We start from the raw sequence: 26473 nt of genomic DNA, 5'->3' as shown, positions 1-26473 counted from the left end.
TCTCATTAGTGGGAGCCAGGCAGGGGAAGGAAGGGCAGGGAAATTCTGGGCACTCAGAACCAGGCAGAGAAGGAAGGACAGGGACATTCTCAGCACTCTGAGGCAGAAAAGGAAGGCTGGGGAAATCAGGGCTGCCCATCAGTTCTTTATCTGATGTCTCAGAGCCTGAGCCCAGCTCTGTGGGTGCTGCCCATCCAGCCCAGCTCCTCAGGCTGTTCAACACAAAGCTGTTCCTGATTTTGATGGGAGGCTCCACCAGTACCATTCACATTTCCAGAGCACCTGGATCTTTTTTTTTTCCTGCCAAAGGAATTGCAGGGAGAAACCACCAAGTTTGGTTTGAGAATCTGGGTGCACATGGCTTTATTTGCTCTTTACTTTGCACTGTTTTCATTTCAGGCTGTAAATGAGGCCAGTCCTGGGCACCGTGGCAGTGGAACAGGTCAGCTCTTCTCAGGACAGAAACCAAACCACCCCTGGTTTGCTTGAGGTGTGCACCAGACCCAGATGTTTTCTTTGAGCAGTTCCTTGAGTATCCCATGTATTGAACAATTTACACCGAATTTGACACGTGGAACTTCCAAAGGACATTTAGTGGAGAATTGGGAACGTTTTTTAATGACTGAAAATTGAGTTGATGGTGAAATAACATTGCAAAAATAAGAGCAAGGCAGGCAGATAGGCAGGCAGATGGGGAAGGTTGGTTTAGTCAGTGGTTAAACCTGCTGGTGTGGTTTAGGACCAGTTTTATCCCAGACCAGGATCAGTTTTATCCCAGAGCCAGGCTGTGAGCTGGGGTCGGTGCTGTTGGTGAAATCAGCTCTGGACACTGATTTTTTTCTTCTAGGGAAGCCCCTGGTGGGGCTGGGCAGATTTTCCTGCAGCTTTCCTGTTCCTCAGGATTGATGGGCTGGCTCCAGGCAGGGAAGGAGCTGCTCTGCTGTGGTTTTCATCTGGGTGCTGAAACACTGAGCTGTTAAAAACCTTTAAAAAATATAAATATTTCTGTATCTGGCTGTTCCTGCATGAGTCTAATAGCATGGCCCTTGGAAAGTAATTTGGATTAATTAGAATGTCCGGGCACTTTTGTGATAAAGACATGCAGAGTAATTATCCAGTGTCCAGGATAATCTATTGAGCTTGTGAAGTTTAAGTCTGAAAATTATTCTCCCCTAAGTATTCGTCTTTCTGACTATATTTCTGTTATTAAATTTGTTTTCCCACAAGTTAGATAAGAAGAAATGTAATTATTTAGCTGGCAAGCTCAATGGTGAGGTGAGGAAAACCAGTGAAGGTAAAAAGTGTGATTGCCTTGTGGTTTTTCCTGCAATAATGCAGAAATATTTAGATATCTGTGGAATTACATGGTGATGATGCACTTTGTAAAAGGCCAGAGATGAAATATAAGGGAATAAAAGGTATAGATATCCACTGGAACTTCATTATACCCCATAACTCTTGGATATGTAGTGGGAGAAATGTCAAATGCAGATTTCTCCCATAATTACAATCCATTCTCCCTCCCATCTCTCCTCACTGCATTTTCTCACTCTTTTATACCCAGTCTGTGTCCTGAAGGACCTTGCTCTGTTTCTGGTGCTCAGAGGACACAACAGCCCTTTCCACTTGTGATAATGTTTATTTTGGATTAAAGGAAATATGAAATCAAAGGCAGGCTAAATATAATCCCTGCAAGTCCCTGGTGGAGCATCCCCACGCCCGGGTCAGTGCCTCCCACGTGTGCTGGAGCAGTTTGAAATGCTGGGGCTGCCAGGAGGAAACGCTTGACCTTGCAGATGATGGAACAGTTCGTCCTCTCTGAGCCCCTCCCTTGGTGCAGGGGAGACCTGGAGGGGTCCAGGGAAGGGAACAGGGCTGGGAAGGGCTGGAGAATTCCTGAGGGAGTTGGGAAGGGGCTGGAGAATTCCTGAGGAGAATTCCTAAGGGAGCTGGGAAGGGACTGGAGAATTCCTAATGGGGCTGGGAAAGGGCTGGAGAATTCCTGAGGAGAATTCCTAAGGGAGCTGAGAAGGGGCTGGAGAATTCCTAATGGGGCTGGAGAATTCCTGAGGAGAATTCCTAAGGGAGCTGGGAAGGGTTGGAGAATTCCTGATGGGGCTGGAGAATTCCTGAGGGAAATGGGAAGGGGCTGGAAAATTCCTCAGGAGCTGGGAAGGGTTGGAGAATTCCTGATGGGGCTGGAGAATTCCTGAGGGAACTGGGAAAGGGCTGGAGAATCCCTGAGGGAGTTAGGAAGGGGCTCAGCCTGGAGCAAAGGGGATCAGGGGGAGTTTCTGCCCCTGCACAACTCCCTGCCAGGAGGGGACACCGGGGGATTTGGGATCTGGGGACAGGGACAGGAGCACAGGGAACAGCTCAGGCTGTGCTGGGGAGCTCTAAGCTGAATATCAGGAATAATTTCTCATGGAAAGGGCTGCCCAGCCCAGGCACAGCTGCCCAGGGCAGGGTCAGTCCCATCCTGGGGGTTCAAACCTGGATGTGGCACTTGGGGACACGGGGCACTGGTGGCCTTGGCGGTGCTGGGAAGGGTTGGACTCAGTCTTGCAGTGTTTTTCCACTCTGATGATTTATCTCTGGAGGAAGAATGATTTATCTGAGTCCTTGCTGCAGCAGGTGGTGACTTTGACTGGAGAGGCAGAGCAGAGTGCCAGGGGAGTGCTGGAGAGGTGAGCTGCCCTGCCCTGGAGCTGCTGCAGCACCATGAGCACCTGAGCTGAGGCTGCTCCCACCTGGGGCAAATCCTTCAGCTGAGAACACGTCTGTGGAGTGTGTGGAGCTGCACTGGGGATTGCTGAGGGTCTGAGGGGTGTGAGAGGGCCTTGCTTTTACACTCCTTACCCTCCTTGCAAGAGAAGTGCTCTCCTCTGCCTGGCTGCCCCTGCAGCTCGGTGCCTGGGATGCTCTGAGATCTGTTCTGCTTTTATGATGTGGAAGAGGATTTGTGTTGGTGGAAAAGGGAACATAAAGAATGGCTGATGGAGATCTGGGCAGTCAGACAGGCCAGGTCTCTGGGATCAGTTTGCACCAGAAGCCAGCAGGGTACCAGGGTACCCTGTGCCATCCTGCCTACTGCCAGAGCAGCCCTGTGCAGCACCCAGGCTGTCCCAGCAGCTGTGACAGTGTCCCCAGAGTGTCCCCACCCTCCCTGGCAGCCCCAGAGCCCTGCAGGAGCCCTTGGCTCAGGGGCACTGATCCCTGGTGTCCCTGCACACTGCAGCAGTGCTGCTGCTCCCCCCAGGGCAGGTCAGGGTGCTCTGAAATTGGGGTGGATGTTCCAGCCTGGCTTGGTCACTCCAGCTGCAGAGCTGGGCAAGGAGAGGGACCTGCTCAGGCTCTGGGTGTGGGTGACCAGGGCTGCAGGGAGGTCACACAGCAGCTCACACACATTCTTTATCATTCACAGCTTCCCCCTTGCCTCCAGCTTTTAATGAAGTGCCAATCCAAAGCCAGGCAGTTTAAGCTCAAGCAGAACCGTTCAGTCAGCCACAGTGTGTGAGCACATTAAAAACCCAGGGGTTTTTATTATTTGACACGTTTTTAAATTCAGAAATACTTCCAATATTGCACGGAGGGAAATGAGCTCCAGAAACCCTGTTTAAAACATCATTTACTGCTTGAAATGCAGCTGGTCCCCTTGGGGGGTCAGGGGATCTGGGGGGAGCTGAGGAGCTCACATTGTCTGAGCCTCTCCCTGAATGTGAGCCCACTCAGGGACTCTGGAGTGAGAGCAGACTCCTACTTTTGGAGTATCTGCACTCCTGCTTTTGGAGTGTCTGCACTCCTCTTTTGCAATGTCTGTACTCCTCTTCTGCAATATCTGAACTCCTGCTTTTGCAATATGTGCACTCCTGCTTTTGCAATATCTGTTCAGTGGAAGTTACAAGAACTTGGGTTTGCTCGTTGTGGGATGGAGCTGCTTGCCCAAAGTTTAACTGCACACTGAAATTAGAAATAACCACTTAAAGCAGCTCAATCTGTGCTGCCAGATCTTGGATGTGTTTGGCTGTCAGGGCACGCAGGGCAGAGCCTTTATTCTCTTTGGCTGTCAGGCTCTTGGCTATATTGAAAATGTAGGAATAAATATTCAAATCACAGCCTTATTTTCCACGCCATAAGCATGGATGCTCTCCTAGAAATGCAATTATGAGATCTGCTCACATCCCAGCTCGACAGCTCTCGTTTAGCCCAATAACTCAGGCACAGGATGATTGTTTCCCTTGTAGCACGCTGCAGTTTGTTTCCACTGGGCTGGGTTTGTGTGGCTGGGTTTCTGGATTACTTTCACACAACTGTGTTCTGCCACCAAGAACATTTTCTGTCTCAGCCTGGCTGCTGAATAAGTTGTTATTGGTGTTGTCTTTATCGGGCTACTTTCAAAATCAATGAGATTTATACTTGCAGATTAAAAACCTTTTAAAATATGCATAGACAATATAAGGTTCAATTATCTGTTTGGGATGAATGGAGCAATGTGTACACATAAATTAAACATAAAAGCTGCTTCACTCTGTGTATATTCCGCTTCAGATTTATTTTCAGAGGAGCTGGAATTGGTGAGTCCGTGTTGGGATGTGGGAGCTGCAGGAATGTCCGTGTGTCCATCTGTGTCTCTGTGCCCAGAGTGACTTTGGGGGATGCAGGCAGGAATGTCCGTGTGTCCATCCGTGTCTCTGTGCCCAGGCTGACTGCTCAGCTTTGGGGGATGCAGGCAGGAATGTCCGTGTGTCCATCCGTGTCTCTGTGCCCAGGCTGACTGCTCAGCTTTGGGGGATGCAGGCAGGAATGTCCGTGTGTCCATCCGTGTCTCTGTGCCCAGAGTGACTTTGGGGGATGCAGGCAGGGATGTGGGAGCTGCAGGAATGTCCGTGTGTCCATCCAGTCTCTGTGCCCAGGCTGACTTTGGGGGATGCAGGCAGGGATGTGGGACTGGTGCAGGAGGGAGGAGATGAGAACAAATGACCCAGTGCAAGCAGTGCTGTGACTGAGGGCATGGCCCTGAGTGCTGAACCCTTGGAGGGTGACAGGAGCCTTCTGAGAATGCCCTGATTGGGGTAAATCTGAGCTCCAGAGGAGTGGCAATAGTTTGTGGCATCTAGAAGACCTTGCAGGGTAAGTTCCCAGGATGGTTTGGGGTGGGACAGACCCTAAATCCCACCCAGTGCCACCCCTGCCATGGCAGGGACACCTCCCAAACCCCAAACCCCATCCAGCCTGGCCTGGGACACTGCCAGGATGGAAAGCAAAGCATTTTAGTAAATAATTCATCCCTAAGACAGCGTAAATGTGTACTGTGTCATGTATATGAGCTGTATATTATATTCTGTATAAGCATAATGAACAAGCAATCCCCAGTGTGTGAACCACTGGAGACAGGGCTGATGTCCTTGTTTAGTCAAGGACAGCTTTTCAGCAGCTTGAGAATGGGGGAAGATGTTTATTTTGGTGCTGTGACTGATTTTCATTACAATTTTAGGTCCTGGTTTCAAGTCAGGTTCTTCAAGGTTCTTTTAGCATTTAAAAGCCAAGAAATCACCCCCTGTTTTTCTATAAAAATCCAATCTATGCCCAAAGCTCATCACTGTCACAAACAGACCTTGGTGCAGGCACAGGTCATCAAGATGAAATACAGGATATCTCATATTTATGGGCACATCTCATTTTCCTGGGTGTTTATCCTCTTTTTTCCTCTTTCTGAGCTGATGAAGTGCTCCCATGAGCCATGTGGACAGTGCTAATTGCTGTCATTACTGTCCCTTAATTGCTACAATTATTTTTTCAGGAGTACTTTCTCACCCTAGCAGAGGAAGCAGGAAAGACCTCCCAGCATCACTCAGGATATTTCCTCCCCAGTGCCATGGCAGCTGTGGGGATGAAGGCTGGTTTGTGCCTGGAAATGGGCTCTTTTCAGGTCTGAAAGTCATTTAAAAGTGATGTGTTCAATTAGAAAGAAAGGTTTGAGAAACCCAAAGTAGCTTTGGAAGTGTTTGTTTCAGGAATGGGTTCCATTATCCATTGGATAAAATGTCCATTTTATTATATATAGTATATCTCTAGTAAATATTTAGTGTATTGGGTAAAATTTCCATATTATTATATATATCTCTAGTAAATATTTAGTGTATTGGGTAAAATTTCCATATTAATATATATAGTATATATATATTAGTAAATGTTTAATATAGTGAGTAAAATGTTCATATTATTATATATATCTATAGTAAATATTTAGTGTGTTGGGTAAAATTTCCATATTATTTTATATACTATATCTACAGTAAATATTTAGTGTATTAGGTAAAAATTCTGTATTATTTTATATAATATATCTATAATAAATATTTAGTGTATTGGGTAAAATTTCCATATTATTATATATATCTATAGTAAATATTTAGTGTGTTGGGTAAAAAATCCATGATATTATATTTATTATATCTATAGTAAATATTTAGTGTGTTGGGTAAAATTTCCATATTATTACATATAATATATCTATATATAATATTTAGTGTATTGGGTAAAATTTCCATATTATTATATATAATATATCTACAGTAAATGTTTAGTGTGTTGGGTAAAATTTCCATATTATATATATAATATATCTATAGTAAATATTTAATATATTGGATAAAATTTCCATAATATTGTATATAATATATCTACAGGGGGAGGATTTGAAGTTGGGTTTTTGGGGGAGGATTTGAAGTTGGGTTTTGGGGAGCATTTGAAGTTGGGTTTTGGGCAGGATTTGAAGTTGGGTTTTGGGGAGGATTTGAAGTTGGGTTTTTGGGGGAGGATTTGAAGTTGGATTTTGGGCAGGATTTGAAGTTGGGTTTTTTGGGGAGGATTTGAAGTTGGGTTTTGGGCAGGATTTGAAGTTGGGTTTTTGGGGAGGATTTGAAGTTGGGTTTTTGGGGGAGGATTTGAAGTTGGATTTTTGGGCAGGATTTGCAGTTTTTGTAGCCTGGCACTGCCCTGCCAGAGCAGGGGGAGCTCTCCCCACTGCCAGCAAACCACACCAATAAAACTTAGTGGGAAATTAAAGTAAAAATGCAGCAAACTGTGAACTTAATATTGCCCTGGCAGGAGCTCATTAATGTCTCAGTAGGTGCACTCCTGCATTATCTTAATTGCTGCAGGTCCTCGGGGAAATTGTCTTTTCTGAAGTTTGCTGCCTGCTGTCCCTGGCTGAGGTGGGTTCAGGTGCAGCATTTGCACAATCTTTAATGAGGAGCTGGGCTGGGCTCAGTCCTGGGGCAGCACAGCAGCAATCATCAATAACTGTGTCCCTGGGTGCCTTGGGGTGCTGGGGCAGGGCTGGGCTGTGCTCTGGAGCTGCTCTGGGTATTCCAGGAGGGGACACCTGCCTTGGGAGAGCAGCTCAGACATCCTGGAATTTTCCTGGAGTGGGTCTGAACAGGGAGAGGAGGGGGATGTGGGATCAGCAATAATGCACAGCGAGTTTGGAATGGAAAACTGGAGCAGCAGGTTTGTGTTCCAGGGGGGTTTTGCTGCCAGCCTGATGTTGGGTGGGGGAAGGAGAGGCTGAGCACACCCTGGTGAGTTTGTGCTGCTGCTCTGCAAGCAAGACAACAAGTGTGACCCACAGACAGCTCTTCATTAGCAGGAGAAAACAAAATAAATGAAGAATGATGGTCAATGTTAGAAATAAATTAACATGAATTAATCACTGCCTAAGACAGTGCTCCCAGCATTAATCACTGCCCTTGCTGTGATCAGAACATCAGCCAGGCAGAGCACATGTGGAGCTCCTGATGAGCTGTGTGCCAGTCCTGCAGACAGGACACAGGAAATTCTCCACAGAATTTTACTTGGCACACAAATATATATATATATATAACTTTATGTTGCTTTTAGATATCCTGTTCGAAGCGCTGGTAAAACCTCTAATACCTGATTTTTATACTCCAAGTGATTGAAGCAGCCAGCAGTAGTTAATATTTTATGAACAGTGGAAAAAAGATTTAAAATCCAACAAGTCTCCTCAGGAATACAAGCAATGCAGCAAATTCTGTAGAAGCTTTGGTTGTTGTAGAGGTGCAGGATGGGCTCCTTTTGATTTTTAGTTGGAAAAGCAGTTGTTGGCAAGCTGGAATACAGAGATCTGCCACAGATGAGAGCTGATATTGCAGCCTGAGTTTAATGATGATTGCAAGGAGCAGCCCTTGGCTGAGGCAGTGCTCTGGGGGTGCAGGGCACTGGTGGGACAGTTGGTGTTTGTTCAGGTTCAACTGCAGCTGCTGGGGTCGTTAATAATTTCTCCATGCAGAGTTCATTTCTCTGGTCACTCTTCTGGCTCTCCAGCAGCAGTTTTGCTTTCAGTGTCTGCTTGTCCTGTGCTGTGGGGGTTGCAAATGCAAATTTAATGTGAATAATGGGGAAATAACGTGAAATCTGGGGAAACCTGCTCTCTGTGGAGCCAAGGGTGCTGAGCCCTTTGCAGTGCTGATCCTGGGGAAATACCGGGTTTGTCTTTGCTTTGTTTCCATGTTTGTATTTCTGAGGAGGCAGGAGAGCTGATAAATCCCTGTGGGATGATAAACCCTTGTGGAGAGCTGTGCAGAGAGTGCAGGAGCTGCTTGTGGAGAGGCACCAGGTGCTGCCCTTTGCTCAGCCCTGCAAATCTCTTCTCTCCCCTCTGTCTCAAGTGAGATTATGGCAGGCTCCTTCATCTGAGGAGCAGTCCCTGACTGATACTCAACAATTTCATAATGGGCTTGGGGAGCAAGGTCCTGGCAGCTCAGGGGCCTTTGCTATCCAGGGGAACACGTCCCTGAACACGCTGTGTGTCTGTCACAACCTCACTGCCAGGCTGAGAGGGGGAAAGGCAGAGGCTGCTCTGTTGGGACAGGGCTGGATGATGCCCAGGCTGTGTCCGTGGGACAGAGATGTCTGTGCTCATTCACACTGTTCTTCATCAGGAGAAATAAAAACTGCCCCTACCTCTCCTTGAGCCTGGAGCTGCATCCTCCAGAGGCTGAGGAGGGGTGTGCTGGCAGGTGAAGGGTTAACCTCACCTTACCCATCCTGGTGAGGCACAGGAAGGACAGGAGTGCTGGAGATGTCTGTGTGCTGTGTTTGCTGCTCAGAGGAGCAGGGATGGATGTGCAGAGCTCATCCCACGGGCTCGGTTCTGTTTGGGGAGCTCGGAGCCAAGGCAGGATTGTTCTGTGCAGGACACAAACAGCTGGACAAGCAAAGCCAAGGCTCAGCTGAAGCCAGGAGCTTTAGCTGCTGCTGCTGCAAGTGCCATGAGTCTGTGAATGTGTGTATTTATCAGAAATTGTTTTTTTCTACAGATCCCACAAATCAGTTATGCCTCAACTGCACCAGAGTTGAGCGATGACAGGCGCTATGATTTCTTCTCACGGGTGGTTCCTCCAGATTCCTTCCAAGCACAAGCAATGGTGGACATTGTGAAAGCTTTGGGATGGAATTATGTATCCACTTTGGCATCTGAAGGGAATTATGGAGAAAAAGGAGTCGAGTCCTTCATGCAAATTTCCAGAGAGGCAGGTAGGCAACGCCCGTCCCTCCAGCAAGGGGTGAATGTCGTGTTGTGCCAAATGTCATCCTGTTTTTCCAGAGCTCATACCTGATCCTAAAGGTCTCCAGTTCTCTGCAATGCTCTGCAATGCCTCCTGGATGTTGTCACAGTGGGAGCCCTCAGTGCTTTTCAGTCATTTCTGGGGCAATAGAAATGCTGGAGCTGTGCTGAGCTGAGTTTCCCTGCTGGCATGGGGAGCAGCCAGGTTTGGGAAGGCTGAGCTTTTCTGTCTCCCCATCCTGCACTTCTGCTGGGAGCAGCCAGGTTTGGGAAGGCTGAGCTGTTCTGTCTCCCCAGCCTGCAGCTCTGCTGGGAGCAGCCAGGTTTGGGAAGGCTGAGCTTTTCTGTCTCCCCATCCTGCACTTCTGCTGGGAGCAGCCAGGTTTGGGAAGGCTGAGCTGTTCTGTCTCCCCATCCTGCACTTCTGCTGGGAGCAGCTTTCAGTCGGTGCCAGAGCTGGGGTCCAGCCTGGTGTGAGGTGTTTGCTTTGCATTTCTGTGCCAGCTCAGAACCTTCCCCCTGTGGGTGTGCAGCCCAGTGCTGTGGGCTGTGCCAGACCTTGGGTGGGAGCCCTTGCAGGCTGGTTTGAACCCAGACTGCTCAGGGTTTGGAAAGGGAAGCGTTTGGAGCTGATTCCTGTGCTGGGAAGGAAAAAGCAGCCGATGATGGGATGGGATCAGAGATGATGGAATTGATGGTAAGGGCTGGCTGCAGGAGGCTCTGACAGAACCCAGCAGTGTGTGGGGCAAGGCAAGCCCTGCTCTGGAGCTGCTCTGAGCTCCCCATGCCCAGGGCTGGGGCCCCAGCACTGGCTCTGACTGCAGGGACAGCCCAGCCTGTCCTGGGCTGGTGGATCCTGCCACGGCACAAGGAAAGGCACAGGGATTGAAGGAAGGGGTCTTGGAGAGGGGGAGCTTCAGTTGTTTCCTCGTGTTGGTGTCACAGAAGGAACCCACATTTGCATAAATTCTTCTGTTCCTACAAATGCATATTTATGTGGTATTAAAGCAAATGGGTTTGGATTTAATACGGCAGGAAGTGACAAATGCCAGTGCTCATTGGAATTTAAAATTGACTTTATTTGCAAATATCTGCAGTTGCAAACTCATACCCAGAATGTGTTCCCTGTGAGAAGGACAGGCTCTGGCTGGAGAACAGGATCCCATTTCTGTACCTTGTGCAGAGCTGCATTTATTCTGTGAGCTGTTCATGCAGCCCACTGAAGGTCCTGCAGAAAAAGCAAAGCCCAGAGCCCAAGCAGTGCCCTGCTCCCAGCTGTGTCCCTCAGGGGATGCAGGGGATGCCTGGCACACTGAGGCACTCACAGGGATGTGCAGCCCTGGCAGGGGCTGGGAAGGGCTGGGAATGGAGCTGGAGGAGCAGAGCCCCTGGCTGGCTGTGCCAGGGCCAGGCAGAGCTGCCAGAGCCCAGGCTGGGGAACTGAGCTGAAACAGGAGGGGCTGAGCCCAAACCAGAGCCCAGGCTGGGGAACTGAGCCTAAATCAGAGCCCAGGCTGGGGAACTGAGCTGAAACAGGAACTGAGCCCAAACAGGAGCCCAGTCTGGAGGGACTGAGCCCAAACAGGAGCTGAGCCCAAACAGGAGCCCAGGCTGAGGAACTGAGCCCAGACAGGAACTGAGCCCAAACAGGAGCCCAGGCTGGAGGGACTGAGCCCAGCCCAGAGCCCAGGCTGGAGGGGCTGAGCCCAAACAGGAGCTCAGGCTGGGGAACTGAGCTCAAACCAGAGCCCAGGCTGAGGAACTGAGCCCAAACCAGAGCCCAGGCTGGGGAACTGAGCCTAGGCTGAGGAACTGAGCCCAAACAGGAGGGACTGAGCCCAGACAGGAGCCCAGGCTGAGGAACTGAGCCCAGACAGGAGCCCAGGCTGAGGAACTGAGCCCAAACAGGAGCCTAGGCTGGAGGGGCTGAGCCCAAACAGGAGCCCAGCTTGGAGGGACTGAGCCCAAACCAGAGCCCAGGCTGAGGAACTGAGCCCAAACCAGAGCCCAGCACATTCCCTGCCTTTGGCTCCAGTCTGGAGCAGCCAATTATCCTCAGCCAGTGTTTTATCCCAGCTTGTTTCTGATCAGCCAGGATCTCAGGAAATCTGAGGATCAGTGGAAAGTGCTTCCCCTACTTAGTTTTCAAATATGCTTTGGCGTAGAAAGACTTTGCTTGATCCTCTGAGTTAATAATTCTTCACAAAGTGACTTTTATTATGAGCACTTCAAGCGAGTTTGAATATGTCATTGTGGCAGGAGATGAAGATTTGAAACATGCTCTGCAGTCTGTGGGATTAATAAATTAGGGGAATGGTCTAATTATGGGAAATCTAAAGGACAATTTCAGATTATTAATGAAACTACTGAATACTTGAATTTCAAAGATTAATTCATCTTTGATTTTTTTTAAAAGATTAATCTGTACCAGAAGGTTAATTGCTATCTGTAAGAAATATATATATTGAAGTCGTTAGCAAAAGACCACTTGAATGCCTCCTAACAGATAAATGGAAGATCTGGAGTGCATTTATTAATGTTCTGCTCTCCCCCAGTGGCCCATTTGCACAGCTGAGCTGGCTGGCTGTGCCCTGCTGGGGCTCTGCTGCTCCCCCACTGCTGCCCTGAGCACTGGCAGGGGCTGGACAGGGCTCTGGGAACTGTGAACCTCTGTGTGTGGGCTGCAGATGTGGCAGAGGGGGTTCCTGTCCTGGGCCAGGGGCTGGTTCCTGTCCTGTGCTGGGGTCAGGTTCCAGTCCCATACCAGGATCAGGCTCCAGTCCTGTGCTGGGGTCAGGTTCCAGCCCTGGGCCAGGCTCTGCTGTGGCTGGGCTGCAATTTTAATTGCAGTTCCAGCTGCAGTTCCAGCTGCAGGTTTCATTGGCAGTTCCAGCTGCAGTTCCAGCTGCAGGTTTCAGTGGCAGTTCCAGCTGCAGTTTTCAGTGGCAGTTCCAGCTGCAGGTTTCATTGGCAGTTCCAGCTGCAGGTTCCAGCGGCAGTTCCAGCTGCAGTTCCAGCTGCAGTTCCAGCTGCAGGTTTCAGTGGCAGGTTTCATTGGCAGTTCCAGCTGCAGTTCCTGTTGCAGGTTCCAGCGGCAGTTCCAGCTGCAGTTCCTGTTGCAGGTTTCAGTGGCAGTTCCAGCTGCAGGTTTCAGTGGCAGTTCCCAGCTGCAGTTCCCAGCTGCAGTTCCCAGCTGCAGGTTTCAGTGGCAGTTCCAGCTGCAGGTTTCAGTGGCAGTTCCAGCTGCAGTTCCAGCTGCAGTTCCAGCTGCAGGTTTCATTGGCAGTTCCAGCTGCAGTTCCAGCTGCAGGTTTCATTGGCAGTTCCAGCTGCAGGTTCCAGCTGCAGTTCCAGCTGCAGTGCTGTGGTTCCCAGAAGCTCTGTCCCCCTGCCAGAGCAGAGCTCCAGAGCTGCCTCTAAGCCCCTTTCCTGTGCAAAGCACACCCCCTGTGACATCCTCCTGGTCTCCTTTGCTCTGCTGTCCCTGCAGATCCCCCTGTCAGTAATTCCTGCTCTCCACAGTCCCACAGCCACCCTCACCTGAGCTGGGAACTCTCTGTGCAGCAGGGCAGGAGCTCAGGAACACAAACCCCAGCCCTTCCCATGGCTCCCTGCCAGGCAGGTGGAACAAGATTGTTTAAGGTCCTTTCCAACCCCAGCCACTCTGATTTTCAATCCTCCCTGCCCTCATAAGCAGAATTCATTTCCCAGCAGTGCTCCCAAGCAGCATTTCTCAATATAAGCTTGGATTTCTGTATCTTGTTTCTCCCTTGAGCTGTGTGTTTGCCAGGAGGCCCCTGAGTATTCACACAGCACAAACCTGTGTGGGACACGTTGTCCTTGTGTTCAGCAAGGGAAACTGTGCCAGGGAGCTCTGGGTTGAATTTTAAGGGAAGGTTCCTCCCCCAGGGGTGCTGGCACTGCCCAGGCTCCCCAGGGAATGGCACAGCCCCACAGAGCTCCAGGAGAGTTTGGACACACTCCAGGGATGCCCAGGCTGGGATTCTGGGGGTCTGTGCAGGGCCAGGGGTTGGATTTTCATTCCTGTGGGTCCCTTCCAGCCCAGGACATTCCATCATTCTGTGTCACTCCAGCAGAATCATGAACCATGCACTGCACCACCCCCTGTGCATTGAGTATCATCCTCTCCAAATTCACTGGTTTCCTTACAAACTGATGGTCTACAATCCAGTGCTCATCACAGAAGGTGTTTTCTCTTTTTTATCTGTGTTGTTATCTGTAGCAAAGGCTTTTTAAACCCTTTTACCCGCTGAAAACTGAAAATGCAACAGCTGTTCCTAGAGCCTTGACACTTGTTTTCTGTGCTGACTTGTGCTTTTCAGAAGATCTGAATCTTCTGCTGGGTTTTTTTGGGGATCTGAGTCATGTCCTGGGGCTCCCTGGCCCCCTCAGTGCTATCAGAGCTCTGCTCTCCCCAGCCCTGGCTGACAGGAGCTGGCACTGATAAAAGCCCAGAGCTGCTCTGTCATCCCTCAGTGATTCCCACAGCACTTCTGCAGGCTCCTCCAGGTCTGTTCTGCTGCCTGCTCTGATCCTCAATCTGCATTTCTGTGAGAGAAGTTAATTTTGGTGCTGTCTGCTGGGAATTCCATTAGCACAAATTAGTGCTGGGTGACACCAGAGGGTGAAATCCCTGCCCAGCTCTGGGCTGGGAGGAGAGTGCTGTGCCTGCCATCCACAGGCCGAGCAGAAATCCTCACTCATCCCTTTCTGTGCTGCTCTGATGCTCAGGAGGGAGCTCTGTGTCCTGCTGGGTGGTCTGGAGCATCACTGCCAGGAGCAGGAGCTGACAGGGTACCCAGGGCAGGGATGAGGAGGGGATGGATTGCTGGCAGGGCTGGCTCTGGCTGGGACAGTGCAGAGGGGACAGGAGAGGTTTGGGAGGTTTCCCAGAGAATTCCTGGTCCTGCAGACCCTCCTGGGGGGCTCAGAGCTGTCCCTGTGCCTTTGCTTGTGTTCAGTCATTCAGCTGTGATGGGAATAGCCTTTGCTCAATCTCCTGGGAGCCTTCTCTGGATCAAACACAGCACAAACAAATGGATAAACCACTCAGAAAATCGAGTCATTTCTCTCCAAGCACTTCAAGTGTTTTCCATTTTTCTTCCCACTTTTCCCAGCACTCAGGCACGTGTCCCTTCGGTGTGCACTGATGTTAAGTAACAACATTATGAAATCTATTGTTCTCCCTCCTGTTGTCAAATAACAAATGTTTTGGCATTTCAGAAGGAAACAATCAGGCAGGATGGCTGTCTGAGTTTGTAGTGGCTCGTGTTGTGTCTGCAGCTTGGCAGGGTTAATGAGATTTCCTGTAATTGCAGCAGAGCTGGGAGAAGATGCCCTGCCCTTGATCCTCAGCAGTGCTTGGGGCTGCAGGAAGGAATTTCTGAGAGCAGCAAAGCGAAATGTGTCCCTGTGAGGGGTCAGAGCTGCTGTGGGACTGTGCAGAGGAGGGGATGGGGGTCCTTCAGTGCTGCCTGGGCTCTAAAGCTCCTCCTGTGCCCACCCCCGAGGCTCCAGGCTGTGCTTGGAGACCCCCAAACCAAACCCAAGCTCCTGGGGCAGGGCTGTGCCCAGCTGAGCTGTGCCAGGTGTGCTGGGGGAGCTCTCAGCTCCCTCTGCAAACATCCATTTCCCTGCTGACTGCACAGGCAGGGCTGGCACCAGACACCAGCACGATAAAGAGCTTGGATTGTGAAAAATCCAATCGTTGGTGCCTGGTGATAGATGTGCCTTCTTATCTTTGCCATGGTGGGGAGAGCAGTGCCTGATGTGGATGTGTAGGAGGGGCAGGGAGGCTGGGCAGGGGCTGGATGTGCCCCTGCTGGAACTGTGGGATGGGATTGTGTGCTGGAATTTAATTGTGTACTGGAATTGTGGGATGGAATTGTGTGCTGGAATTGTGGGATGGGATTGTGTGCTGGAATTGTGTGCTGGAATTGTGTGCTGGAATTGTGTGCTGGGATTGTGTGCTGGAATTTAATTGTGTGCTGGAATTTAATTGTGTGCTGGAGTTGTGTGCTGGAGTTGTGTGCTGGAGTTGTGTGCTGGAGTTGTGTGCTGGAATTGTGGGCTGGAATTTAATTGTGTGCTGGGATTGTGTGCTGGAATTGAATTGTGTGCTGGAGTTGTGTGCTGGAGTTGTGTGCTGGAATTTAATTGTGGGCTGGAATTTAATTGTGGGTTGGAATTGTGCAATGGAATTGAATTGTGTGATGGAACTGTGTGCTGGAATTGTGTTCTGGAATTGTGTGCTGGAGTTGAACTGTGTGCTGGAATTGTGAGGTCCCTCCTGCTCCTGGTGAGGAATGGTCCCACAGGCAGGATCCGATGGGATCATTGCCCTGGGGCTGTCCCATGGAATGGGAGAGCAGCTCACCCCAGTCCCTCAGCAATGGGAATTTCCCCAGTGAGCTCACCCTGCTGCTCCTGGCAGGGTCACTGGAGGGCTGGGACAGGCTGCTGCTCCCTGGGACCATCAAACGACATTAAATGACATTTTAATGACAAATATCTGCCTTTCTGTGGCACTTACTGAGCACTGGAGATTCATCCCCAGGACAGGATCAAACTGAAATTTGCAATTCTTGCTGCTGTGCCAGGGTGCTGTCAGAGCATCAGCCCAGCTGTGATAAAACCCCTGGTGTGGCTGAGAGGGGCTGTGGGGTCACACACTGATCCTGGGAGGGGCTCTGGGGTCACACATTGATCCTGGGAGGGGCTCTGGGGTCACACATTGATCCTGGGAGGGGCTCTGGGGTCACACATTGATGCTGGGAGGGGCTCTGGGGTCACACATTGATCCTGGGAGGGGCTGTGATCACAGAAAATCTCTTTAGGCATTGATTAAAAACACACTGTGATTTAATTCCCTGGGTGCATTTTGTTTCTCTCCTCAATTCACCAATCCACAATATCTAATCAGCCCTTTCCCTGTCTGTCAGTTTATCTGGTATCTGGATTTTGCTCCTTGCCCAGCTCCCACTGTGTGTCCCTGTGCTGCCCCTTGTCCCCTCCTGTCCTGCAGGGCTCTGCAGCCAGGGCTGCTCTGCTCCCAGCATTATTGATAAGGTTTGGCTCCCTGCAGACCCTGGGCTGCCCAGAGCCTGCCAGGAGAGCTCTGCTCTGTGCCCTGAGCTGGGGCTGAGCCTGCACTGCACTGAGCCCAAACACAGCAGCTCCTCTGCTTAAAAACCTCAAGGATTGCACAGAAATGCTCGTGCTTTAAGAAGAGCAGGGTGCAGATGTAGAGCAGCAGGGAGCTTTTTCTGACAGCTCTTCATTGATGTTTCATTGCTGTTTATATATTTCTTTTAGAGCCAATTTTATATCCAGGCAAAAGCAAGTCTAGACAGATTGTCTAAAAACTTTTATTGGCTAATTAAGATTATACTGCTGGTGTATCACTGCTGGATAGCACGGACTCTGCTTAAGGACCTTTATGTTTTTGCAGCATGTGCCTTTTGCCAAGTTTTCTATTATTCCTTGGGAGGGCTTTTTTCATATCTATTTCAATGTCAGAAGCAAGTGCCACTTGAAGTCTCATGTTTGGACACCTGAGCCTGGATAAGGGAGCTGGAGCACCTTGGATTTATCCCAGGGAACTGAGAGTTTGTGCAGCCAGGGAAATCAATCAGTGCAGCCAGGGAAATCAGTGCAGCCAGGGAAATCAGTGCAGCCAGGGAAATCAGTGCAGCCTTGAGCTGTGGGAGGGGGTGGCCCTGGGCCAGCAGCCCTGGGGCTGTCCAGTGTCCTGGGGCCACCAGCAACACCCTGGGGCTGTGACAGAGCCCAGCAGTGCCCTGGGGCCACCTGCAGAGCCCTGGGGCTGTGACAGAGCCCTGCAATGTCCCGGGGCCACCTTCAGTGTCCTGGGGCTGTGGCAGAGCCCAGCAGAGCCCTGGGGCCACCTGCAGTGCCCTGGGGCCACCAGCAACACCCTGGGGCTGTGACAGAGCCCTGCAGAGCCCTGGGGCTGTGACAGAGCCCAGCAGTGTCCTGGGGCCACCAGCAGTGTCCTGGGACTGTGACAAAGCCCTGGGGCTGTGGCAGAGCCCAGCAGAGCCCTGGGACTGTGACAAAGCCCTGGGGCTGTGGCAGAGCCCAGCAGAGCCCTGGGGCCACCAGCAGTGCCCTGGGGCTGTGACAAAGCCCTGGGGCTGTGACAGAGCCCTGCAGAGCCCCAGGTGATGCTGAGGGAGCAGCTCACCCATGCCCTGGGCCAGCTGTGCCATTCCAACCCAGCTTTGATTTGCAGTTTGGGATGAGCCCAGTGGCTTTGGCTGTCCAAACTGGTTCTGTTTTGCTCATCAGAAAGGCTGGGTGGGAAGGGATGTAAAATGCCACCCTTGCCATCCAGGGACACCTCCCCCTGTCCCAGGTGCTCCAGCCCAGTGTCCAGGGACACTTCAGGGATCCAGAAAGCATTAAGGTGGCCCAGGTGTGTCTGTTGTGAAGGAAAATGAAGAATTTCCATGGACACAGAGCCCCTGGTGCCCTGCCCCTGTCAGAGGCAGAACAGGGAGGGAGGGAGGGAGGGCAGAACACAGCCTGGAAAGGAGATGGTGCTTTGGTGAGCTGGGGCCAGGCAGGGCTGCAGTTTGCTGGGCTGCTTGTCTCCAGCTCCTGCATTTGTTCTTGGAAAAGTCGGAGGGAGAAATGGCCAGAGCTCAGAGGCACGGGAGCAAGGCAGCTTTGGAAATCCCTCCGAGGTGCTAATTGCTGTTTTGGTGCTTCCTGCAGAGTGTGGAGGGGCTGGGCTCTGAGCCCCTGCAGGGCTTCCCCAAAGGAAATGTTTGCTTCAAGGGAAAGTTTGGGCGCTGCAGAATTTGGCTGTGATGTTGTGAGGCTGCCTCCCTCCTGGCGTTAATGAATTAATTTCTTTGATTACAGCAAGTGGAGCTTTGAGGTCAGCTGGGCTCTCCTGAGAACAAACAACACAAGGAGTGGACTGGAATTGGGGTTGTGGAGAGGCAGGAATTCCAGGATGGGAACAGCCAAGCTCCAGTTCATCCTGGCTCGGGGTGGGCAGGGCTGTCCTGGTCACACAGTTTGAACTGCCCCTGGGTCCCTGGCAGTGCCCAGGGCCAGGCTGGACACTGGGGACAGTGGGAGGTGTCCCTGCCATGGCTGGGGTGGCACTGGGTGGGATTTGAGCTCCTCCCAACCCCAAACCATTCTGGGAGTTCACTGCCAAACAGGGAAAATCACTGGCACTCCAAGATTTAAAAAAATACCCAAAAAAGCAATAAAAAAACCCAGTTGCTTGCAGGGATATTTATGGCTGGGCAGGGAAGGTGAGGGCAGCAATTGCCACCTCCTGCACAGGGACAGTGGCCAGGGTGGCACAGGGGCCAGGGTGGCAGTGGGACATGGCCAGGGTGACATGGGGACAGTGGCCAGGGTGACATGGGGACAGTGGCCAGGGTGGGACAGGGACAGTGGCCAAGGTGGCAGTGGGACAGGGGCCAGGGTGGCAGTGGGACAGTGGCCAGGGTGGCACAGGGACAGTGGCCAAGGTGGCAGTGGGACAGGGGCCAGGATGGGACAGTGATCAGGGTGGCACAGGGACAATGGCCAAGGTGGGACAGGGACAGTGGCCAGGGTGGGACAGTGACCAGGGTGGCACAGCGACATGGCCAGGGTGGCACAGCGACATGGCCAGGGTGGCACAGGGAGAGTGGCCAGGGTGGGACAGGGGCCAGGATGGCACAGGGACATGGCCAGGGTGGCACAGGGACAATGGCCAGGGTGGGACAGTGGCCAGGGTGACAGTGGGACATGGCCAGGATGGCAGTGGGACAGTGACCAGGGTGGCAGTGGGACAGTGGCCAGGGTGGCAGTGGCCCCCAGAGCTGCATTTGTCCCTCGATTCCGGCTGAGGGGCAGCCCTGGGTGCTGAGGGGACCCTGCCAGGGGCTGAGGGGACCCTGCCAGGTGCTGAGGGGACCCTGCCAGGGGCTGGCACAGAGCTCTGAGCAGGGGACAGGCTGAATGCAGGCGTTGCCATCTCGGATTTCTGGGACAGATCTGGGCAGAGGGGATTAATCTGTGACTCCTGCAGGGAGCAGAGCTGCTCCCACAGTCACACTTGCAGCTTGTCCCTGATTCCAGCCCTGCAGGGAGATAACATCGTGCTTGAGTCGCTGTTTGATTCCTCAGAAATCTCAGCAGCTCCCCAGCATGAGGAGTGAAGCAGTTCCTTTTTATCCCTCCCAGATTGGAGCAGGTCTCAAAGCAAAGCCTGAGTAGGTTTGTCAGCTTCACAAGGCCTTTCTCCGAGCAGAATGCTATTGATTAAACTCTAACAACATCTTTTACTTCCAAAGGAGCCAAGAATCATAAACATCAAAGGTGGCAAAGATATCATTAGGGTGTCATTAGTGCCTGAGCTGCTTTTCTCTTGGTAGGTGAATGTGCCCAGGTGTGGCAGCAGTGCCTGGCACTGCAGGATTTTCCCTGTACCAGCACAGGGGTGCCAATTCCTGGGATTGAGAGCTGATGTGCAGGTCTGTCCTCTGCTCACCCCAGCACTTGTGTCAGGAATTGATCCCAGCCACGAGGAGCTCTCTGTGTCTGTTCCAGCCATGGAAATCCTGCTGCTGTCATGGCAAATCCAGGTGGGGAAAATCCTCTCCCAGCCCAGCTCTGCATTCCAGGGACAGGGGGCTGAGTGCAGGGGCTGCACCGTGGGGACTGAGCTGTGCCAGGGCAGGACACAGCCCTGGGTCCCCAACACAGATTTGGGGCTGCCCTGGGTCCCCAACACAGATTTGGGGCTGCCCTGGTTCCCCAGCACAGATTTGGGGCTGCCCTGGGTCCCCCACAATGGATTTGGGGCTGCCTTGGGTCCCCAGCACAGATTTGGGGCTGCCCTGGGTCCCCAGCACAGATTTGGGGTTGCTTTGGGTCCCCAGCACAGATTTGGGGCTGCCTTGGGTCCCCAGCACAGATTTGGGGCTGCCTTGGATCTCCCCCAGCACAGATTTGGGGCTGCCCTGGGTCCCCCAGCACAGATTTGGGGCTGCCTGGTTCCCCCAGCACAGATTTGGGGCTGCCCTGGGTCCCCAGCACAGATTTGGGGCTGCCTTGGGTCCCCAATGCAGATTTGGGGCTGCCCTGGGTCCCCAGCACAGATTTGGGGCTGCCCTGGGTCTCCAATACAGATTTGGGGCTGCCCTGGGTCCCCAATGCAGATTTGGGGCTGCCCTGGCTCCCCCCCAGCACAGATTTGGGGCTGCCTTGGATCCCCCAGCACAGATTTGGGGCTGCCTTGGATCCCCAGCACAGATTTGGGGCTGCTTTGGATCCCCCCAGCACAGATTTGGGGCTGCCCTGGCTCCCCAGCACAGATTTGGGGCTGCCTGAGTCCCCCCAGCACAGATTTGGGGCTGCCCTGGGTCCCCAATGCAGATTTGGGGTTGCTTTGGATCCCCCAGCACAGATTTGGGGCTGCCCTGGGTCCCCCCAGCACAGATTTGGGGCTGCCCTGGGTCCCCCCAGCACAGATTTGGGGCTGCCCTGGGTCCCCAGTGCAGATTTGGGGCTGCCCTGGGTCCCCAATGCAGATTTGGAGCTACCTTGGGTCCCCCAATTACTGAATGATTTTTTTCCTTTGCTGTGTGATGCTGGTTTGGCCATTGCAGGGCACTGGGTACAAACCTGAGTTACCAGCCAGGGCTGTGCTCTTGGAGCTGGGCTGTGAGTCCTGCTGGGGAGCTCAGGGTGAATTCTTGTCCCCTCACTCAGGAAAATGTTTCTAAAGGCAAGGAGTGGGGAAATTGGTGTGCTGTGTGTGGACAGGAGCTGGGCTGGAATCAGCACTGGACAGACCCCAAGGCTGCTCTGGAGATGTGTAATCCTCCCCAGCGTGCTGGGAGAGCACATTGCAGTGAAACTTGATTACACTCAGCAGCTCAGTGCTTCTGATAGAATCATTAATCTAATTTTTGTCTAATTTTTCTATTCTTCATTCACCATTACAACCATCCCACATCACTTCCAGGCTGGTGTTGAGGCTGTGGAGGCTGATTAAATTGCAAAGCAGACTTTTAAATGAAAGGATCCATATCTAGCTACACTCATTATCAGCTCCAAGAAATTAAATCTACCCTCAGTGATTTACTCCAAACCAAATCAAACAGGCCTTGGGAAGACAAAGGGCAGGGTGGCTGTGCAGCTGCAGAGAGGGAGGCAGGGAAAGGGCAGAGCTGCAGCACAGCCCCATCTCCTGCAGCACCTGCAGCTCTCCCAGGGGCTCTGAGTGCTCGTGTGCATGTGCTGCAGGAGAGCTGCACATCTCCACGAACAGAAAATGTTCTTTCCCTGGGAGCTTTTCCTGTTCCATAAGGGGCTCTGACACTCCATTATCTGCCCAGACTCCTGCTCCCCTCTGCAGGGTGGGTGTGATCCCCTCGAGGATGGATTTGCAGAGCTCTGAGCTCACCTTTGCTCTGCTGAGCCCTGGCTGTGCTGAGGTGCAGGGTGACACAGCCACTGCCTGTGCTGGGTGCTCTCAGCAGTGCAGAGATCTCTGGCTGCATTTATTCCTGTGTGGGTTATGTATTTACAGCCCTGTCTGAAACTCCAGCACTGAACAGCTCTGCTGGGGTGGAAATGCAGGATCTGTCATCCAGAGAGGGATCAGGTCTGCATCAGGTCTCTTCCAACCCAACCCATTTGTGATCTTCAGCTTGATCCCTGCTCATCTGTGTTCCCTGAATCTCCTGGGTTCATGGCCTCGTGTGCCAGGTGTGTGCCCCAGCAGGGTTACTGTCCAGGTGTGTGCAGGGTTATTTATTGCCCAGATGTGTGCAGGGTTATTGTCCAGGTGTGTGCAGGGTTATTTATTGCCCAGATGTGTGCAGGGTTATTGTCCAGGTGTGTGCAGGGAGCAGGGTTATTGCACAGGTGTGTGCAGAGTTATTGTCCAGGTGTGTGCAGGTGTGTGCAGGGTTATTTATTGTCCAGATGTGTGCAGGGTTATTGTCCAGGTGTGTGCTGGGTTATTTATTGTCCAGGTGTGTCCAGGTGTGTGCTGGGTTATTTATTGTCCAGGTGTGTGCCCCAGCAGGGTTATTGCCCAGGTGTGTGCTGGGTTATTGTCCAGGTGTGTGCCCCAGCAGGGTTAATGCCCAGGTGTGTGCTGGGTTATTTATTGTGCAGGTGTGTGCCCCAGCACCAGTTAACCCTAATTTTTTTAAAAGTACATCATTTTTCCTGTAAGTTCATTTTTCCAGGCATAAATGACATGACTGTGGAGCTCAGCTTATCTCTGTGTGTGTTGATGGGACAAGCTCAGCTTTGCTCTGGCTGAACTGGAATTTTAAATGAGCCTGGTGGAAGCTCAAGGCAGGAGATTTGTGAGATTTGTGCAGGAAGGAAAAGGTGGGGCTTGTTCTGAACACCTTTCATGTTCTTGGATGATCCAGTCAGGGGAGTCAGCCCAGTTTGTGGGCTCTGGTTCTGGAGCAGAGGCAGCAGAGCAGCTGCACTGCCTGAGCCCACAATTCACTTTTATTTCATTGCTGGCTTCATTAACCTCTGGTTTTCCACTCAAAGGGAAATACAAGAAGTTGTTTCCTGGCACAAGAACTTTCAGGCTCGTACTTTAATCGTGCTCTGGGTTGTGGAGTCTTCAGAAAAGCCTTTCAAGGGCAATCCTGAATTCTCTCCTTGCATGAGTGATCCACAAGACAAGCTCCTTTCCACTTCCTTGCTTTTCTGTTCCTTCTTTTCATGAGATTTATGGAGATTTTGAATTAGCAGGGAAGAACACCACGGGTGGAGGGTGCTTTGGCACATGTACAGGCACTGATGGACAGAGACCACTCTGCCATAACAACTCCAGCAATGATTTCAGTCAGGAAAAGGTAATTAAAGCCTCACGATTCTAAAACTTTATTTTCACACATGCCTGAAAATTTGTAAACGCCTCCTGGAGTCAAACTGGCAATAAAGATGTTTATAGCAGTATCTGAAACAGGAAATGCAAACCATCCAGCTCCTACCTGTGTTCCTTAACATGTAATTGTAATTTATTCTATACATTTATAGATGTGTAACTTCGGAGCTTTACATAATCTTCTTCTGGCTGGTGTTAATTGAATTAGTCATGCTTTTGGAATGCTAAAAAGATTTGCCTATGGGAATTTCTCTTCAGTTGTGAGTCAACAGTCAATTCTCTGGATTTTGTTTTAGTCAGTGACTCTTTATTAGAATAAACAAGATTACTGGCAGGGGAAATGTTGTCTCTGTTGGCATTAGGAGCAGGATGGGGAGTGCAGGGTGAGGGATGGAGGTGAGCAGGGTGGGTTGGATGGCAGCACAGGGGTGGCTGCAGTTCCTTTGCCTGGCTCTGTCCCCTCTGGTGCTCTCCTCCCCAGCAGCACTGGGTGACAGCAGGTGACACTTTGCTGTTCCCCAGTGCCCTGACTCTGCTCACCTGGTGCTGGTTTGCTGCCAGGGATGGAATGCATTGATTCCTACAGGATTTGCAGCAGGCTGGGATAGGTGCAGAACAACAGGGTTTAATCTTCAGTCATTCCTTTATTGGGATTCATTTTTGTTGTGTTTTGCATCTGCACAGCCAGTTTGTAGGGTTTGGTTGGTTGGGAACAATTCCTTGATACCTCCATAAAGATAAAAGCTTCAAAATGTCCCTGGCTGTGGCTGGGACATCATTCCCATCTCATGGCTGGGACTCCAAACTTCATCTGCTGTGACATTTCAATCTGTGCTGTGCTCTGGGACAGGGTGTGTGCAGTGAGAGGAGCCTGGAGCAGGTTTTGGGGACACCCCTGGGGATGTGCCCCCTTTCTGGTGGCTCTGGTTGTTTCCAGCAGCTCCTGCTATGCCCTGGCCCTGCTGCAGCTCTGCTGTCCCATCCCAAATATTCCTGGGGCTGCCAGGGGGCTGGGCTCACCTGCAGGGCACAGCTGGGCTTTGGGGCTGTGCTGAGCTGATGTGGGGGATGCTGCTGGGCTGGGCACTGGCACAGGGGGCACAGGGGGATCTGGGCTGGCTCTGGAGAATGTGCACCACCAGGAGCTGGCAGGGCTCCGTGCCAGGCTGGCCCCAAAACTGCAGCTGCAACCATTTCCCAGCAGGGCTGTGGAATTGGGGCAGGATGGTGCAGAGCAAACTCTGGAATTGGGGCAGGATGGTGCAGAGCAAACTCTGGAATTGGGGCAGGATGGTGCAGAGCAGAGCTCTGGAATTGGGGCAGGATGGGGCAGAGCAAAGCTCTGGAATTGGGGCAGGATGGTGCAGAGCAAAGCTCTGGAATTGGAGCAGGATGGGGCAGAGCAAAGCTCTGGAATTGGGGCAGGATGGGGCAGAGCAAAGCTCTGGAATTGGGGCTGGGGCTGCAGAGCAAAGCTCTGGAATTGGGGCAGGATGGGGCAGAGCAAAGCTCTGGAATTGGGGCTGGATGGGGCAGAGCAAAGCTCTGGAATTGGGGCAGGATGGGGCAGAGCAAAGCTCTGGAATTGGGGCAGGATGGGGCAGAGCAAAGCTCTGGAATTGGGGCTGGATGGGGCACAGCAGAGCTCTGGAATTGGGGCTGGATGGGGCACAGCAGAGCTCTGGAATTGGGGCTGGATGGGGCAGAGCAAAGCTCTGGAACTGGGGCAGGATGTGCAGAGCTCTGGAATTGGGGCAGGATGGGGCAGAGCAAAGCTCTGGAATTGGGGCAGGATGGGGCAGAGCAAAGCTCTGGAATTGGGGCAGGATGTGCAGAGCTCTGGAATTGGGGCTGGATGGGGCAGAGCAAAGCTCTGGAATTGGGGCTGGATGGGGCAGAGCAAACTCTGGAATTGCCTGCTGGACAAAGAATGTTCTGGGACTGCCAGCAGGGCTGTGTGGGCAGCTTTTGTACCTTTTAAAATCAGATGTGATTCAGCCAAATAACCTAAGGGGGTTTATTTCTGACCTGCTGGTTTCAGGCTCGGACCTGGGAGCAGTGGCTGCTGAGTCCCAGGGAAAGGAAAGTGAGAGAGCCAGGAAGGAAAGGAAGGAAAGCCAGGAAGGAAAAGAGGAGCTCTGCCTTGTGCAGGTTGATTCAGGACAATTAAAGGCTAACAGAATAATAGGAAAAAGGCCTGGAATCGCTTTGATGCATCTGCCATCCTATTCCCCATGCTGGAACTTTAACCATGGACAGGCAGAGGGAGAAGCTCCAGCTCCTCCTCCTGGAGACCAAAGTCCCCTGGTGCCATCTGAGTGTAGAGCAGGAAGATTTGTGCCCTGATATGAAATAATCAGACTCTTTTGCATTGCTGGCCCCTTCTGTTGTGAGAAGAGCAGGTCTGTGAGTTTGCCTGGTGAATTGGACAAGTCTGGGACATTTGTTCCAGTTTGATGTTTATAGCTCTGGAGGGACATGGTAACCAAGCCAGCCACAGACATTTCCATTTCTGTTCTCCAGAAATAGTGGGAGGCAGCGTGTGCTTCTGTGCTAGGAGGATTATGTAGGTCAGCCTGGTTCTGGACCTGTTATTAAAAGTGACATTGCTAAAGAAAAATCAACAGAAGATACAAGAGGCTTTGAGTGAGAACATCACAGGTACCCACTCTGTGCTCCATCCCAAAAGGGTTCCAAAGCTCAGCTCAGCACTGTGCTTTCCTCACCTCTCCTCCAGACTCTCCCCCAAATGATGGTGCTAAAAATCCCAGCTGCCATTCACCTGAAACAAATAGATGTGTAAAAGTAGCATAAAAATGGGTAACTGCCATAATGCTGATCATTTACAGGAAATTCAGTGTGATTTCAGTAAATTATCTTTCATTTTCCTCGATGGTTGGGCCTGGGAGACCTCTGCAGCTTTTGGGAAATGTTCTGCCTTTTCTGCAAGCAATCAAGAG

General features: G+C 51.6%; 1 protein-coding gene across 2 annotated transcripts in view; it reads left to right on the top strand.

Annotated features, from left to right (window-relative positions):
- The window catches only part of GRM7 (glutamate metabotropic receptor 7), a 201873-nt gene that overhangs the window by 69147 nt on the left and 106253 nt on the right, over positions 1 to 26473 (top strand). For both annotated transcript variants that reach the window (XM_033071604.2, XM_033071603.1), the window contains exon 2: positions 9345 to 9561. In XM_033071604.2, coding sequence (XP_032927495.1) covers positions 9345 to 9561 — 217 coding nt within the window. The remainder of the gene's footprint in view (positions 1 to 9344; positions 9562 to 26473) is intronic.

The sequence above is a fragment of the Catharus ustulatus genome, chromosome 13 (assembly GCF_009819885.2).
Source record: "Catharus ustulatus isolate bCatUst1 chromosome 13, bCatUst1.pri.v2, whole genome shotgun sequence".
Classification (NCBI taxonomy): domain Eukaryota; kingdom Metazoa; phylum Chordata; class Aves; order Passeriformes; family Turdidae; genus Catharus; species Catharus ustulatus.
This window is presented reverse-complemented; position numbering and strand designations above follow the sequence as displayed.